This window comes from Corvus brachyrhynchos, unplaced genomic scaffold (assembly GCF_000691975.1).
Source record: "Corvus brachyrhynchos isolate BGI_N302 unplaced genomic scaffold, ASM69197v1 scaffold37, whole genome shotgun sequence".
NCBI lineage: Eukaryota > Metazoa > Chordata > Aves > Passeriformes > Corvidae > Corvus > Corvus brachyrhynchos.
The window spans coordinates 1,394,897-1,409,812 of NW_008239289.1; the positions used below are offsets into that span (position 1 = coordinate 1,394,897).

The 14,916-nt window shown below is 39.8% G+C and overlaps 1 protein-coding gene across 2 annotated transcripts in view; it reads right to left on the reverse strand.

Annotated features, from left to right (window-relative positions):
* The window catches only part of NTRK2 (neurotrophic receptor tyrosine kinase 2), a 189,538-nt gene that overhangs the window by 28,741 nt on the left and 145,881 nt on the right, over positions 1–14,916 (reverse strand). For both annotated transcript variants that reach the window (XM_017740421.1, XM_017740420.1), the window contains exon 15: positions 14,109–14,343. In XM_017740421.1, coding sequence (XP_017595910.1) covers positions 14,109–14,343 — 235 coding nt within the window. The remainder of the gene's footprint in view (positions 1–14,108; positions 14,344–14,916) is intronic.

Genomic DNA, 14,916 nt, shown 5'->3' on the forward strand with positions numbered 1-14,916 from the left:
TTTACTTTGGTTTGGAGAAATATTCTGTCCTCTCTGCAACCAAGAAAAAAAAAAGCTTATTTTTCAGCTGGCATGTTTCACCAATGAAGTTTGTTCAGTGGCTGCAGAAACATTGATGCTGGTGCAGAAAAGCAGATGTTGCAGGAATTAGCTGTTGAGACAAGCAGGAGAGCAGAACCTCTGCTTTGGGCAGCAGGGCTGGTTTATGATTCTTTAAGGGTTTGCTAACCTCTCTGTCTCCAACCATAAAACAGGCTGTCAGTGTTCCTCATTGCTTGAGTATCTCTTCTCTATGCATGTTCCAGGTTTAGCTTTCATATATTCTTAGTCCCATTGCCCCCTTTGCCTATATCTTCATATTTATCACTACCTGATGTTAAAAATTAATTTTGCTTTCAGGCCAAACTAACTCTCCTTCCCACATTACCACGTCTGTAGCAGCAATACTTTCCTCCTCATACTCTTGACATTTAAACAGTCAAGAGACTCTTCTTGTCTATTTTACTATTCTTTTCAAAGACAATCTCAAATTCTTTTTGGCCCTTTTCACTGCATCGCTGTTTGTCCATTAGCCTTTCCTTCTTTTGTATTTTTGCTTACTTTCCATGTCCTTTATGAGGTGAAATCACCGACTGTTCCTCAACCTACTGCTCCCCACTTTTACATGTGATTTAGGGACACTTCCATCTGCTTTCTGTGCCTTTATTTAAAGAAAATCCACATTTCTCCAATTCTTAAGCTGAACCTAACAACAAGTTCTTTCTAGTTTTTGAAGCTGACTTGAACAGCAGCAGCAGGACAACAAGAAAACAGGTACTCCCAAAATTTTGGGGTCACAATTATTTTAAAGCTAGGAATTCTGAGATTCTCAGGCAATTTTTAAATTCATCAATACCCCTGTGAACTTTAGTTACAATAGGAAGTTATTCAAGTACAGGTGCAGATTAATTGCCTATTTTATGTTATATGAAAGCTACACAGATCCAGATCTATTCCTTTTTTGTTCCATTTTTCCTGTCTTCCATCTTAAACAAATTTATTAAGATGTAATGGATCAAAAGGAATAACTAAGGAAAGAAACTTTATTTACATATAGTTTTTTTTCTGATCATGTTATTTAACATAATGCTGTTTTCCATATCCCCAGTGACACAGTTAAGAACATGTAAACAGAAGCTACATTTAAAGCAACTAGCTTGGACATTGTGAGTAGCACAGGGAAGAAATGTACGCCCCAGAAAAGGAACATTCATCCTGCTTCTGAATAGCTTTGCAGTCTGCATCAAGCTCATGCCACAGTTTTTGAGCTACCAGTGTCTGAAGACTAGACCTACCTTCAGTCTCACATTGTACAGTGGAACTATGTATAAACCTCTCCATGAAACTTGCATTTTCTAATTTATGCCATTTTAACTGTATTTAAATAGGTATTTGAAGGGCTTTTTACTGTGTGCAGTACAGCATAACCTTCAGTTTCCTCCTTTTCTATTTAGCATTTTATTCTACTAACTAAAGCTGATTGAGATGGAAAAGCAGGTTAATACTGAATAATAGTATGTGTGCATACACAAGCTCCAAACCCACCATTTAGCTCATTTCCAAATTGTGATGGAAATATTTCTTGGTCAAAAATGTATGCTCCTCCAACCATGACTGGTATAAAAATCAGAACTGTGTGTGTCTATGTGAACAGGTAGAAGCTGTGCAAGGATTTTTAGTAACTTTCAACAGAATTCCCTTTGAAGAAAATGGCAATATCGGACTATGTATTTTAAACAATATACAATCTCTGTTTTGCAGATTCAAATAGTATCTACTGGTTTTCTGTTGAGAGGCACATTCCACTCACTGTGTATAGGCATTGACCTTTATTTTAACACAGTTATGCTTTTCCCACACAGCTATTCAACACCAGATTCTTTTCTCTAAAAATGGCTGATATGGCATGAGAGACCAGTCCTAGAATATTTGAGGATACTCAAGGAGCATGGAAAAGTCACGCAATTGAAAACTGCAAAATTCCCTTTTTCATTGGTGCTTTCAATCTAGAAGACAAGACGAGATGTGCTGCCAAAATTATGGCATGAAATATTCAGCTCTATTTTGATCTCTCTTTTTTCTGTGTCTTGTTTTGCTAAAGATGATTTAAAACTCTGCTTGCTGAATCCAAAAAACAAACAGCTCATGCATATGACAGGCTGCCAAGAATGCAGGACCTTGCCCTTTGCTTAGCTCACAAGCAAGAAAAATCTCATACAAGGATAGTGCCAGGCAGTATGCTGCACTAAATCTCATCGTCAGAAAATAACACTGGCAGCATAATCAGCTGCAAAAGGACTGCATGCAGAGCAGTAATTTGCAAAGAGCCCAGCCTATCAGTTAGCCTTCCAAAGCGACTTCGTGGTGACAGGCATCTGGTAAATCAATCTGGAAAGAATCCATATTCTCCAGATAGCGCTATCACAGTTTTATTTTGCGGGCCTGGGCTAAGGCAGTATGAGGAACATAGACGACAAAAACATTAGGACAAATGATTTGTAATCATCCTGACTGTCATTCATGTTGCTTCTTTTTTCCCCCCCTTTATATTTATACTAGCTCTGGAATAATTGCAACACTGATGTGTTATCAAAGAATATCTGGCAATATATTTAATGAATAGTTCTTAATTTTCTTAAAATTCTACTGCCAGAAAAAAAAAAGGAAGAGAAAGAAAACGAGAGCAATTTCTTTGCTGTGTTAAGATTCCTCCCTTTCTGTGTACACCATTAAATCCAGATTTACAGAGACATAATCTTGCAGGCCATAAAATAATCTGAAGGACTCTCTTCACACACACCTTGAAATAAACTGGATGATGTTATAAAAGAATCCCTTAAGGCTGAGACTGCATCACATTTTACGCATCAGTTGAAAAAAAACCCCAGCTTATATTTCCAGCAAAACACTTTGATTTGCTTCATAGTGTGGTATGTAAGGATTAGATCACAGAGACTGTGATTTTTTTTTCACCCAGATCCAGCAGTGAACATGGAAGTGAAATCAGATATAAAGCTATTACAAGTTTTCAATTAATAAGAATGGAAGTAAAATTTCTGTCCCCAGTAAAGTCAATACCAGTTTGCTCATTGGTCTGGGCGGTAAACTAGTTTCCAGTCTTTGAATATATACCATTGTCTTTCTGTCTTCTAGAGAAATTGTAAAGGCTATAAAGCTAGCTGCTTAGGTCACAGTAATTTTCAATAGCAACAGAAAAACCCCAATATTCTGAGCTGTACAGTATCGTAGCCTCAAGATTCTTTTATCTCTAAATGGCTTTAAATCTGTTTTATTTTTGTTAAGTGCTCCTTTATTACACAGGATCAATATTTCTGTAGATGTAGATCTGCAGTCTTATGCATTTATTATCAAAAGTCTCACACTATAGCTCTTTCTTTAAAATCCTGGCTTCTAAGCATGTGATGTGAATAACTGAAGTGACATTCATTTTACAATGATCATTTCCAGGACTCAAATTCATGAAGAAAAGCTTGAACACAGCTACATGGAACAGAGGACTGAAATAGAGTTTGACGAGGCTCAAGAATCATGGATATCTATAATTTAAACTTCTTCCAAAGTGTTGGGAAATAGCTTGAAAACAGACAATATAAATGTTATACCTCTCTGGAGATCAACACAACTGTAAGACTAAATAAGAGAATAGTTTTGAAATTTCATTTGCATCACCTCTCAGTGTTGGTCATTCTATCTGAGCATTTCAATGGGTCTGACTCTGCTCCCAGCCCAAACATCTGAGACACCACTATGGCAATATCAAGCCCTGGATGAAATGAACTGTGGAAGAGAAGTAGGAACTGATCGTAGATTTAATTTAATGTAAGCTCTCCAAATCCTCAAGGGCTGGACAGCAGTGTTGCAAGAATATTTTTAAGGGCAAATAAATAGTAACTTTTGAAAGCAAATTCAAGGGTATTAAGCTAGGTTGTTTTTCTTTTTTTTTTTTGAAATAATTTCAGTACACTGGAAAGAATGAAGTTACTTCCCACTCATGTGGCTTTTCTTTTGGAGGTTTGTTTACCCACCTGATGGAGATAGAAGCATTTGAGTCACCACAATCTTTTCTAATTCTTTTAGATCTGTCCTTAATAGAAGATGCATATTCTGTCACGCACCTTAAATCAGGCCTTCATCTCTTCCTAAAGTTAGGACACAGCTAGAAGCTTGACAGCATTTTATATGTGTTTTGGCTCCATTTTATGTAAGACTAGATTAACGCAAAGCCAACTTATCTCTGAAGTCTAATTACAAAGTTTCTGAGACTGTAAGATGCAGTATCAGTTCATTTCTGGAGTCCTCGCCTTTTGGGAAGCTTGGAGAGCTGTTCCTGACATGGTGTCAAAAACTTTGCTACTGTTCATGACATCTGGTATTGAAAACACTTCAAAAAGGCATACGTCTTACAGCTACATGAGTAACCACAGATTCTCTATTCTCCACGTTCTCTGTCACTGATGCCAACAGCCTCTGATTTAAGTCTTTGCTACTTACTTCCCTTCCACTCCATGTTGCAGTGGACACGTGCTCCATCGGACAGAAAAAGGACCGAGAGCAGTGAAGATGGAAATGATCTGCAGTGTCACACAGTGCTTCCCCATTTCCATCACTGCCAGTAGCTCTTTGCTATGCACACACGAATTTGCACAGCCAGATTTGTAGCCTCGGCTCTATTACTAGCTGGTGCTGTCCTCTCATCCTCTCGATCCATCCTGTTACACGTACCACTTCATAGTCTAATTGTCTAGCTCTTCCTTCCCGTGCTTCCTGAGTTCTGTGGGCCAAAAGAGTCCCGATTGTTCGCCAAGCCCAGGGTAAAAAATGCATATTTAGGAAAACTGCCTAGCAACTGCTTTCTTTAGTGCAAAGGAGAGAGGCCATTTGCATAAGAAAACCTTCCAGCTGGAAGCCTGCAAAGACTCTGCTGGGAGCTGCTTCTGTGACCAGACATCAAAGGAGAATTCCCGTTTAAGGACTGGTCCCTCTGGGTGGCCTTTCTGTGCTGTCCCCACCATCTGTGGGGGCAGTGGCGGCCGCACAGAGTGCACCAGTACTCTGCAGCACCGAGGAGATGCCACTCCAGTATCTGACTCTGCTCCCGGAGATCTTTCAGTGATTTTGTTCCCACATCATCTTTTCCTCACCTTCATCTTTTCCCACCATCATCTTTTCCTTTTTGATGTGCACATCACACATCAGAAAGTCAACAGTTTCAGCTGCTAACCTTTGGAGTTCTGTAAATTGCTTTGCAGATTGCCTGCCAAAAGTGACAATCTGTAGCAGTGCAGTACAGTATCTTCAGATATTTATGCATGGTTCCTCCCCATAATTACTAAAAGGCATTATTAGTCTGCACAAAGACCTGGCCCAGGAAGAAAAACCACAGAAATTACTTCATCATTTCTCTTGCCGTTCAGTGCCTAGAAAAAGTTGCCCATACACTTTTCACTTTCTAAAGCCCTGGACAAAACATTGACTCTAGTAAAGTCAATGGAAATAGCCTCCACCAATATTCCAAGTACAATCCAGCAAATTGTGAACAGGGATGGGATTGAGGACATGGCTCTCCTATGTGCTAATCATCTAAACAACAGTTAAATCGTTTCAGCACCTGCAAAAAATAGCTTTGTACAGCTCTGCTTCTACTTAATGGAATGAGGTGATTACGATCAGAGTTCTGCAAAGCTCTCCACATTGCAGTTCCTAAGGCTAATTTCAATGTGTGAATCATTGCTTTCCTGCAATTTATATCCATATGTGTGGTTATTTTTGAGAATGATTCAGTTTTGTATGTATAATTTTAAAAGGACTTTTTAAGTTAATGAACATCTGTGCTAAGAGCCCCTCAACAGAAAAGCCCGTGTCAGCCACTGGTGACGATGACTATGTAAACTTCCTGTTATCCTATAGGCGTGCATGTGGATCCTATGGCTCTTACCAACTGCATACTGCAGGAGTAACCAGCTGAAAAGCACTCCATAAAAATGCCTTGACAGTGGGGTGGGAAATCCAAAACTTCCAGCCATTTGAAAACTGTAATATCTGTTTTATAACCAGAATAGAACCAAATACTAAATTCTCAAAGCTTTTAACAGAAGCAAACAGAGGAAAAATTTCCATTTGAAAATTTCCAAGCACTTTAATATTTTGATCGACACACATTCAACACTTTTAGCTATAGTGTAGCTCAACAGGATTTCTGCATAACATTTGTTTCTAGGCACTGCCTCCTGGCTTGAACTTTTTTTCTCAAGATGAACTTATTTCTTGACATGCTGCATGAGAACCACATTGGTATAAATCTAATGGTGGTGGATTTACAAAGGAAAAATTACTCACTGAAATGCAATGGGCAATCAAGTAACTGGTCATAGCAACAAGGTCACTTTGCTTTAGTCTGTCTTTTAATCAGCTTAATTTTTCAACCTAGTTATTATGGGTTTTTGTTTCTGCCCTCTATACTCTTTGATCTCACAGACTGAAGGAGAATGTACTCCAGGAACCATGACGCGGTTTTCCCATTTGCTCATTTAAAGCGAAAGGAGGCTCAAATCTGGCCAAGTGAAGTATGTCACAACTTCCCAGTTAAAAGTCTCATTTTCTGTATTACCAACCTGTTATTAACCCTGCAAGACAGAGTTTAGTAAGAATTGACTGTTAAATGCAGCACACTACACGTGTTGGACATCTGATGTTCCTTCCCCCAGCACTAATAAGGAAAACTTTCTTGGACTCCCCTCTTAGGATCTGTGTTGGTGAAAACAGATGGAAACAGAAGTGCAAGTAGGACCAATAACCCTGATGTGAAGATGATGAGAAAACTTCACTTAGGAAGTGACTACATCTACAGCTGTACTACAAAAGATGGAACTTGCTCTTGCTTAAGACAAAGCTGAAATTAGGTTTCCTGTGAAGAACTGAGGAAGTTAAACAGCTGTAATTCCAAACAAAACCAGGAATTCAACCAGTAGTTGTGTAAGTAAAAGCTGGGGACAGAGCATGCCTCCTGCACTGCACAGAATATACTTTGGCACAGGCAAGTAATAATATCAAGCCATGGTGCTCATCCTTTGTCATCAGGATGCCATGTCCTGCGGCATACCAGTTTCTAAGTGCTGACATTGCAATGTCTTTTAGGAAGTCCTGTAAAATCATTAGGCCTAATTCTGCTTGTGATTATGTTTCTTTAAGTTCAGAGCTACTGCACTGACTTCAGGGCAGCTACTTTGGATTTACATCACTCAAGCTGGCCTATTATTTCCTGTATTGTTTCCCGTTGCATGAAATCATCTGTGCACGTCCTCCAGGGCTGCTGGAACCCTCTGTCCTCCCCAGCACTACACATGATGCAATGAGCCTCTGACGGAGGAGGAAAGCCGAGAAGTCCATGTAGGGAAGCAGATAATTTCCTTTTGAGCAATGGATGCAAAAATAGAAGCTAATAAAAAGCCTTCAAACTGTGCCTTCAAACTGTGACAATTCAATACACACACCTACGAGAATGCCTTGACAAGCTGCTTGACTTCCCAGTAACTCTTTCTTGTTTTCTTTAGTGCAGCCTCCTCCAAACTCCCACACACAGGTATTCATCTCTGTAGTGACAGCTGAGACCTGCAGGTGTTTGCTGCTATTGCCCTTTCAGAATAGACAGACACTTGTTCCTCACTGTAAACATTTGTATCATGGTGTTTGCCTGGCTAGTTACAGCCCAAATAATGATAAACCAGCCTTTTCTTTTTTTAGCCCCTTGCTGTCATGTATGAATTCGCTTCGCAAATAGGCATTAGGTACTGGAAATAGCTTAAGCAAGATCACTCTCTGGTGATTATTTTACTAGCCTTATCTTCTAGAAAATATTTCATAGAGTGTCACCAGAAAAGTATATCATGCAGTTTCCAGAAATACAGCACTCTACAACATTAGATTCATACATGAAGGGAGGGTATGGTTAGTGGGAAAGATGTTCTTTCACTCCTTTAATACTAATGTTATTTCACTGTTCTTCAAACTGCTACCTTGGCCTTGCTAAGGAACAGCAAAAATCAGAATCAGAACTGTTTGCTGAGGACTGTAACTCTCACAGGTGTCAAAATGGTTTCTCAAAGAGGTTGTTCACCTTTTTGATGTAGTGAGAAAGCCCAACATCTATGTATTTTTAAAATAGGCCTGGAATGGCAAATTCCAAAAAAACCATTAGTTTTTCTGGTAGTCTGACTGGAAGGCTAAGGACTGTAAAAGCTTCTCCTGTCTTAACTGAAAGTGCATGGGAACCTATGTTTTAAAAAGACAAACATCCCAAAATACTTAATGTTAGCATTAAATAGAAATTATCAATAAAACATTAAGAAACAAAGCTGCAAAAATCTAGGAAACTTCCTTCAAACCTTTCCCACTCCATCAGCTGTTTATTTTTTGTACCCTGATTCTGTTTCTTTAGTTCTTTACTCACCACCAATTCAGACAAGACCTGAATTCTAATTAAAAAAAACCCAAACCAAACCAAAACAACCCAGCCCCCAAAGAACACAGAAAAATAAAAAAGAAACACCAGTCTTTCTCAACCACTAGAGGTACAAAATGTGCCAGTATGAATTGCAAAGTCATTCAATGAGGGACTGAAACCAAAAACTTAGGAAAAAAGAAGGGATGTTCTTCATTTGGAAGGAGTGGAAGATGAGAGTGGCCCAGGGCACTGTCTGACAATACAGTTAACATGTGCCAATGACACAGGCTATGTGAGTCTAAGATGTACTAAGCAGCACATTTTCATTAAAGGCTGGGAGGTACCTCTAATCCAAGAATGGCAAAAATCTGATTTGGAAAATACCACTCACAGTTCTAGCAATATCTGTACCAGAAAGAGATACAGAAATTGCTATTTCACACACTGAAAGTCATTGGAGAAGGCTAGTGTTAGGAGAAAAAGAAAATGAAGACACTTTTTTTCCTGAGAGTGGTCCTTGTTTAACCCTCTAAAACAGTCTGGTAGGGGACAGGAGTACTTTCTCTAAATACAATTGAGATTCAAAGGCTGGGAAGGGAGTGGAATAATGTGATCAAGTAGGTGTCTATGGGTCATGAGTTAATTCACGTTGCTGGATTTAAAAAACAAAAATTGCAGCTGTTAGGACAGAGAAGCTGCCGTGCAGCCTTCTAGGCAAAGCACTGGCAGCACAGGATTCTACTTACTTGCAACATCCACTTTGAGAGAAGGCGCTGTGTGACAGGACAGGAGTTAGAAATCCAGGCTTCAAAAACACAAGATTGCTGCTATCCAATTCTGTGGTATATCTGAGAAGAAGCCTGCCAGCATTTTGCAGGCTGCACCTTATTAACTTACTTAAGTCTTTCTTCAGGACTTGTCTTCTTGTTTTCCCTCTTGTGGTATGATTTGATTCTGGCTCATCTTTGGTTCCCACACTGAGAATAGACAACATGGCCAGATGTGCTCTGAGGGGCACCACCAAATGCAAGTTACACCACTGGCTGATGCAGCTGGCTTGGGCCCACATAGCTTTCTATAGGGTGCCAGTTAAGAAGGTGATTTTGACAGAAAAATCTGATGGCAATTGCTGTCACATCTTGCTGTATGTCAGGTGTGACTGACTTCCTAAGATTTCTCAGGAATTTTTGCCAAGCATTGTTTCTCTTTACGGGCTCAGGACACTGTTGAAATCTTCTCTTTTTCCCTGGCAGACTGGAATTTTATGGGGCTTGGTGTCTTATTTAGAAGGGGTCAAAGTACTAGTGAGTGTTGGTGTTTTCCCCGTAGCATGATGAGGGCCCAGGTTCTTGTTGCTCCTACACTTAACATCTACTGTGTGGCTTTCTTCAAGAGTGAAAGACTTAGGATTGGTGTGACCTGTGTCTCTTCTTCCAATCTGACATGCTCTCTTTAAATAGCAAAATGGGGTACAAAATGTGGAGAAGATATTAAAGAGAAACAGATTCACTGAAATTTATACTAAAATGCATCCTCTTAGTCTTCTGCCCCATCTGTGCCAGAAGTGAAGGAAACTTGTGAACCTCTCTGTAGTTTTAGGGGAAATTTGGTCTAAAGGAAGATAGAAACCTCACTAGGCCCAGTCTTTTGACAAACTTTTGAGTGGTTTGTACAAGCTGAGAAAAGGAGTCCATACTTTCTCCACTGCTCTTGTGCTGTTGCATAAAGGCAAGTAGGTTATACAATAGCTAAATAAGGATTACACAATTGAGCTCCATAAATCTAAATAAGAAACAGAATCTCTATCCTGCACTGGACAAACATAAAAATGGGGAAGGGTGAAATTCTGGTCCTAATGAAACTAATGGCAAAGCTCTTGCTTAGTCTGGTGAGATCACAGTTTCATCTGAAACCTTGGCTCAAGCCTGTAGTTGGCTGACCAGGCTGGATATTTAAAGCATATCCCTATTAAGTTTTCCAAGTACTGGGATAAGATGACTTCTGCTTTTTTCCAAGCTTCTTGCTTATGATTAAGAAATGATGAAATTATTTTAAGACCAAGTACTAAGCAATCACTTGCAAAACTGAACTGGAAGCCTAAAAAGGCTCTGATATATTACCTCTGAGTGCAAGAAAAAATAATAACCAAGTAATTCTTTCCATGCTTCAATGTCAACACTTAAAAGCACTGAAAGTTACTTGAAAGCACTACCTGGGTATCTGAGACTAAGACAGGAAACCCAGACCTGTGGGGGTAGGAAATCAAACAACAAAATCCAAATATCTACAAAACAAATAAAACCCCTAATAAACCTGACACCTAAGCTCTTCAAGTAAATAACTTTGTGAATGGATCTTTTGTGCTATAAGGATTGCAGTGCAGCAGTGTTGCCGGAGCTATTTGGCTCACAGACCAAACCAATTACTTGACAGTTGTTTTACTTTGGCCTGGGGTGTAGAGCAGTTCTGAAAAGAAAAGCCATCGCAGTTTCTTCATGTCCCCAGGCTCCTCTGGTCTGACTATCGAAAACTATTGCTGTTACACTGGTTGTAGCACATACATCAAGACTTCCCCTACCTACAAGATTCCTGCATGATGAAAAAGACAGAAAAAAAGAAAGGGGTAGAAAAAAGAAAAGCTTGTGCAATCAGGGCCACACATCACATGTATTCCCAGCCCAAGGGTTAATTTGCTCCCCCTCTTCCCTGAAGCATCTCTTAACAGCTGAGCTGATTCAATGCAGAATGTCATTAACAATCTAACAGTGCACAATGACTTGGGATCATCCTTATCTTACAGAAGCAAGCTATAAATAATCATCTTGGGCAAATCTAACATCATGACTGAGTGGCAGGATCCAAAAAAAACAATTCCAATGTATTAAAACCCAGAGATGACGAACCATTTCTTGCAGAACTTTTTGGAATTGTGTAAATCTCTCCAACAAGCAACAGATAAAGCTGTCAGGGTTGGGGATGAATTGCTTCTCTGTGAGTGATTAAGCCTGAGCAGTTAAAAAGACTTAGCTTGCTATAAGCAATTAGGTATGGTAGGTCAGTGACATTCCAGTGTTATCACTGACTTAGGTCTGCCAAGGATGCAGTTCTCAGGTCAACCATCTGGGAATTCATTATTGCCTTGACTTTTTCATGACCATCTTCTGACCAGCCCACATATGTCCCAAAAAGGGCAGGCCAAAACTTCACAGGCTCAACTGTAACTTCCAGCTTTTACCAACTGCGAAATATGGTGGCATGGCAGTCTCTGGCTCTGTCCCTCCTCTGCACTAGTTAGAAGCCAGCTGGAACATGAGGGGCCAGAGAAATTATCCTTCTTGTTTTTCTTAAGTGTGTAGAAAAATCAACTACCTCACTTGAAGTTTCATATCCACCCACCACTCTGCAAACTTATACCACCAGTTTGCATGGGGCCATGCTACTTTACATCATCCCCTCTGACACTTACCTCTTTCTCCCTTCATTCACATTTGTGTCTTTCACTAACACCTCTCTACAAGTACCTTTCCCATCTTATTTGTTCCTTCTCTCACATCAATGATTGCATCCTCTTCACACTACTGCCTCTTTCTTCTCCTTTGTTAAACCCTAGACCTCTCAGAACCCCTCACTGAACTCAAAAATAAGTGAAGATAAGGGAGAGAAGGAAAGAAGAGAGTGATTCTGTGTGAGAGATAGTGAGTGGGAAATACTGTGTATCCCTTAAATGAGATCCTTTGAGAGGTGCCCAGGTTACCCAGAATTTCCTCAACTCCTGCTTTTTCCAGGTCATGGGTGTCATTCTAAATTTGTGTTCCAGTGGGTAAAAGCTTTGCTTGAGTACTCATATGCAAGACTTGAAGATTAAATCCAGAGGTACATGAGCAGGTAAGCTGATGCCAGTTCGTACACCATCACATGCCTGAGCCAGGCCTCAGTTGTCTCCAGGAAGGCCATATGACTACTGAGCTTCTGCCCCCTTTTGCAGGTAGTTTTTATGCAACAGGGGGAGTTACTATTTTTTTTCCAAAAATAAGCAAAGCATATGTTCAAAAATGCTGCCTCTGACTGTAACAACCTTTGCAAACACGTACTGTTCCGCATATACATTCATTCTTAAGTGTAACAACATGGTAAACACTGAAGTATGAACAGACCCATGACTTCAGTCCCAACAAGTGGAGCAAAAATGCAATATGCAAAATCAGATCCAAAATCAATAAACCTTAGCCTCTGCTCACCAGTGTCCTTTAAAACACAGAGGAAATTATTACCATCCTGTATATTTGTTTTCAAGCTCTGAAGTGCATGAAGTCATGCTTGCTTCACATTGATCAAATAATTCAAAGTCCCAGTTTACAAAATAACAATATATAAGAGGAATCTGCATAATATGTTTACTAAATACTAGGTTTGCCTTTGAAAGGAAAGAAAATTAAGAGGGGAGGCTGTTACTTATGAGCTTCTAAGTAAACCAGCATTCAGCAGTAATTTTCAAAAGTCTAGCTTCCTCTATCCTGTCTGGCCTCAGCCAGTTGTAGAGACAATCTCTTCCCAGGCATCCCACCAACACTGATGGTGGGGTGACACTGTCCTTTACTAACACAATCCAAACTGAGTGGCTAAGAAAGGAATAACGAAAAAGGAATAAGGAATAAGGAATTCACTGGCAACAAGTCATGTCAGAGGCAGATACAAAACATGTGCTTAAAGATGATGAGTTTATTTCACAGGATAAACTCTAGGGTTTGTAAATTATCAGCTTGGCCATGGATTGCCTTCCCCAAGCCAGAAACACCTGACAGGTTCAGTTCCAATCATGAAATTACAAATGTGATAGCAAACAGGAAATGGTGTCAACTACGTGACTTACCACATAGCACAAATATGTCAACAACAGTGATTAATCTTCAGAGTTTGTTTATCCCAGCAATCTTAGAAGGTCTTTGCAAAATTCAGATATCACTTTATGGCAACCAAGCTCAGGGAAAACAGTCAGAATGAAAAAGAGCAACATGTTACTCTTACCCTCTGCAAAACAACTCTTCAACATTAAGAAGTAGGACTAAAGCCCTAAGGGCAGGAAAAGCTTTCAGGTGCTCAGTATATAACAACTTCTCACCTAGTCTCTTCTTGAGTAAAATAACTGGTCACTGCTGCTGCCCAGTACTTACATTTCCTCTAGTTAACTGAAGCATTATACAACTACTCCCCAAAGTTACCATTTCCATTTTTCTTAGCAGTATTTAAGAACATATTTTAAAAGCTTCGAAGTGTTGGGCCAAATTTGATTACCAAAAAAAATCTTCATCTGCTGCTTCTTCTTCACTAAAGCCAAGAAAACATGCAAAATTTTTTGCCCAGAGAAAAAGACCTTTCTGTGATGTAGAATCTAAAACCAACACATATAAACAACAAAACATGAAAATCTACTCAGATTAACTCTCCAAATTTACCAAAACCTTTTAACTCAGAACCAGGGTCTCCATATGCTGGGCTCTAAATTACCTGACAGACAGATGGTTATGCATAAAAGCAGAATCAGTCACACCAGTGTGGTAAGAAGACTGAACAAGACCTAGCTTATTACTTATTACAGCAGTTCACTTACCCGATAGTAGTCCGTGCTGTACACATCTCTAGACATCCCAAAATCCCCAATCTTCACCAGTAGGTTTTCACCAACCAGACAATTCCTGGTAGCAAGATCCCGATGCACGAAGTGCTGTGATGCCAGGTAAACCATCCCAGAAGCAATCTGCTGGGCAATGTGAAGCATCTGGGACTGGGTCAGCTCAGCCGGACGGTTGCCTTCTGCCATCAGTCCTGCATCTGGTCCGTGTGCCCTGCACCAAAACACAAGCTGATAAACTGATCGGCCACTGTAAGATAGAGAGGTGAAAGGCACTAGTGAGCCTCAGCCCACACAACTCCATCAAAAGGGCTATAAATTCCTTGGTGAAATAGGTAAAAATCTGTATCTTAGCTTTTTTCATTTACTGTTTTTCTTCATTGTGTGAAAGATAAGTGGTGTGAAGAGCATTACAAACAGGATACATATTACTCAAGGAAATAAGGCATATGTGTTCACAACACCACCCATCAGAAAACACCACCTTTCTCCTGTTCCATTCTAGTAATCTTTTCTGGAGAAAGGCTGACAAACAAACCTGTTTGGGAACCAAGGGGAAATCTTATCACTCTGTAAGAGTGAAAAACAATTGAGGGAAAGGCAATGAAGTGGCATGCATAGCATCACTTTTCCTGTGACTGGCACTCCTTGATTTCTGCAGGGATATAGGCCATTGACCCTTCCATCTTTTCTTAAACAAGAAAGAACTAACTTTCTTCTCCATCTGAGAAACAAGGGCAGCAATTTTAAATTTATACTTCTGCTTTCCTACCCAAATGCTCAGCAG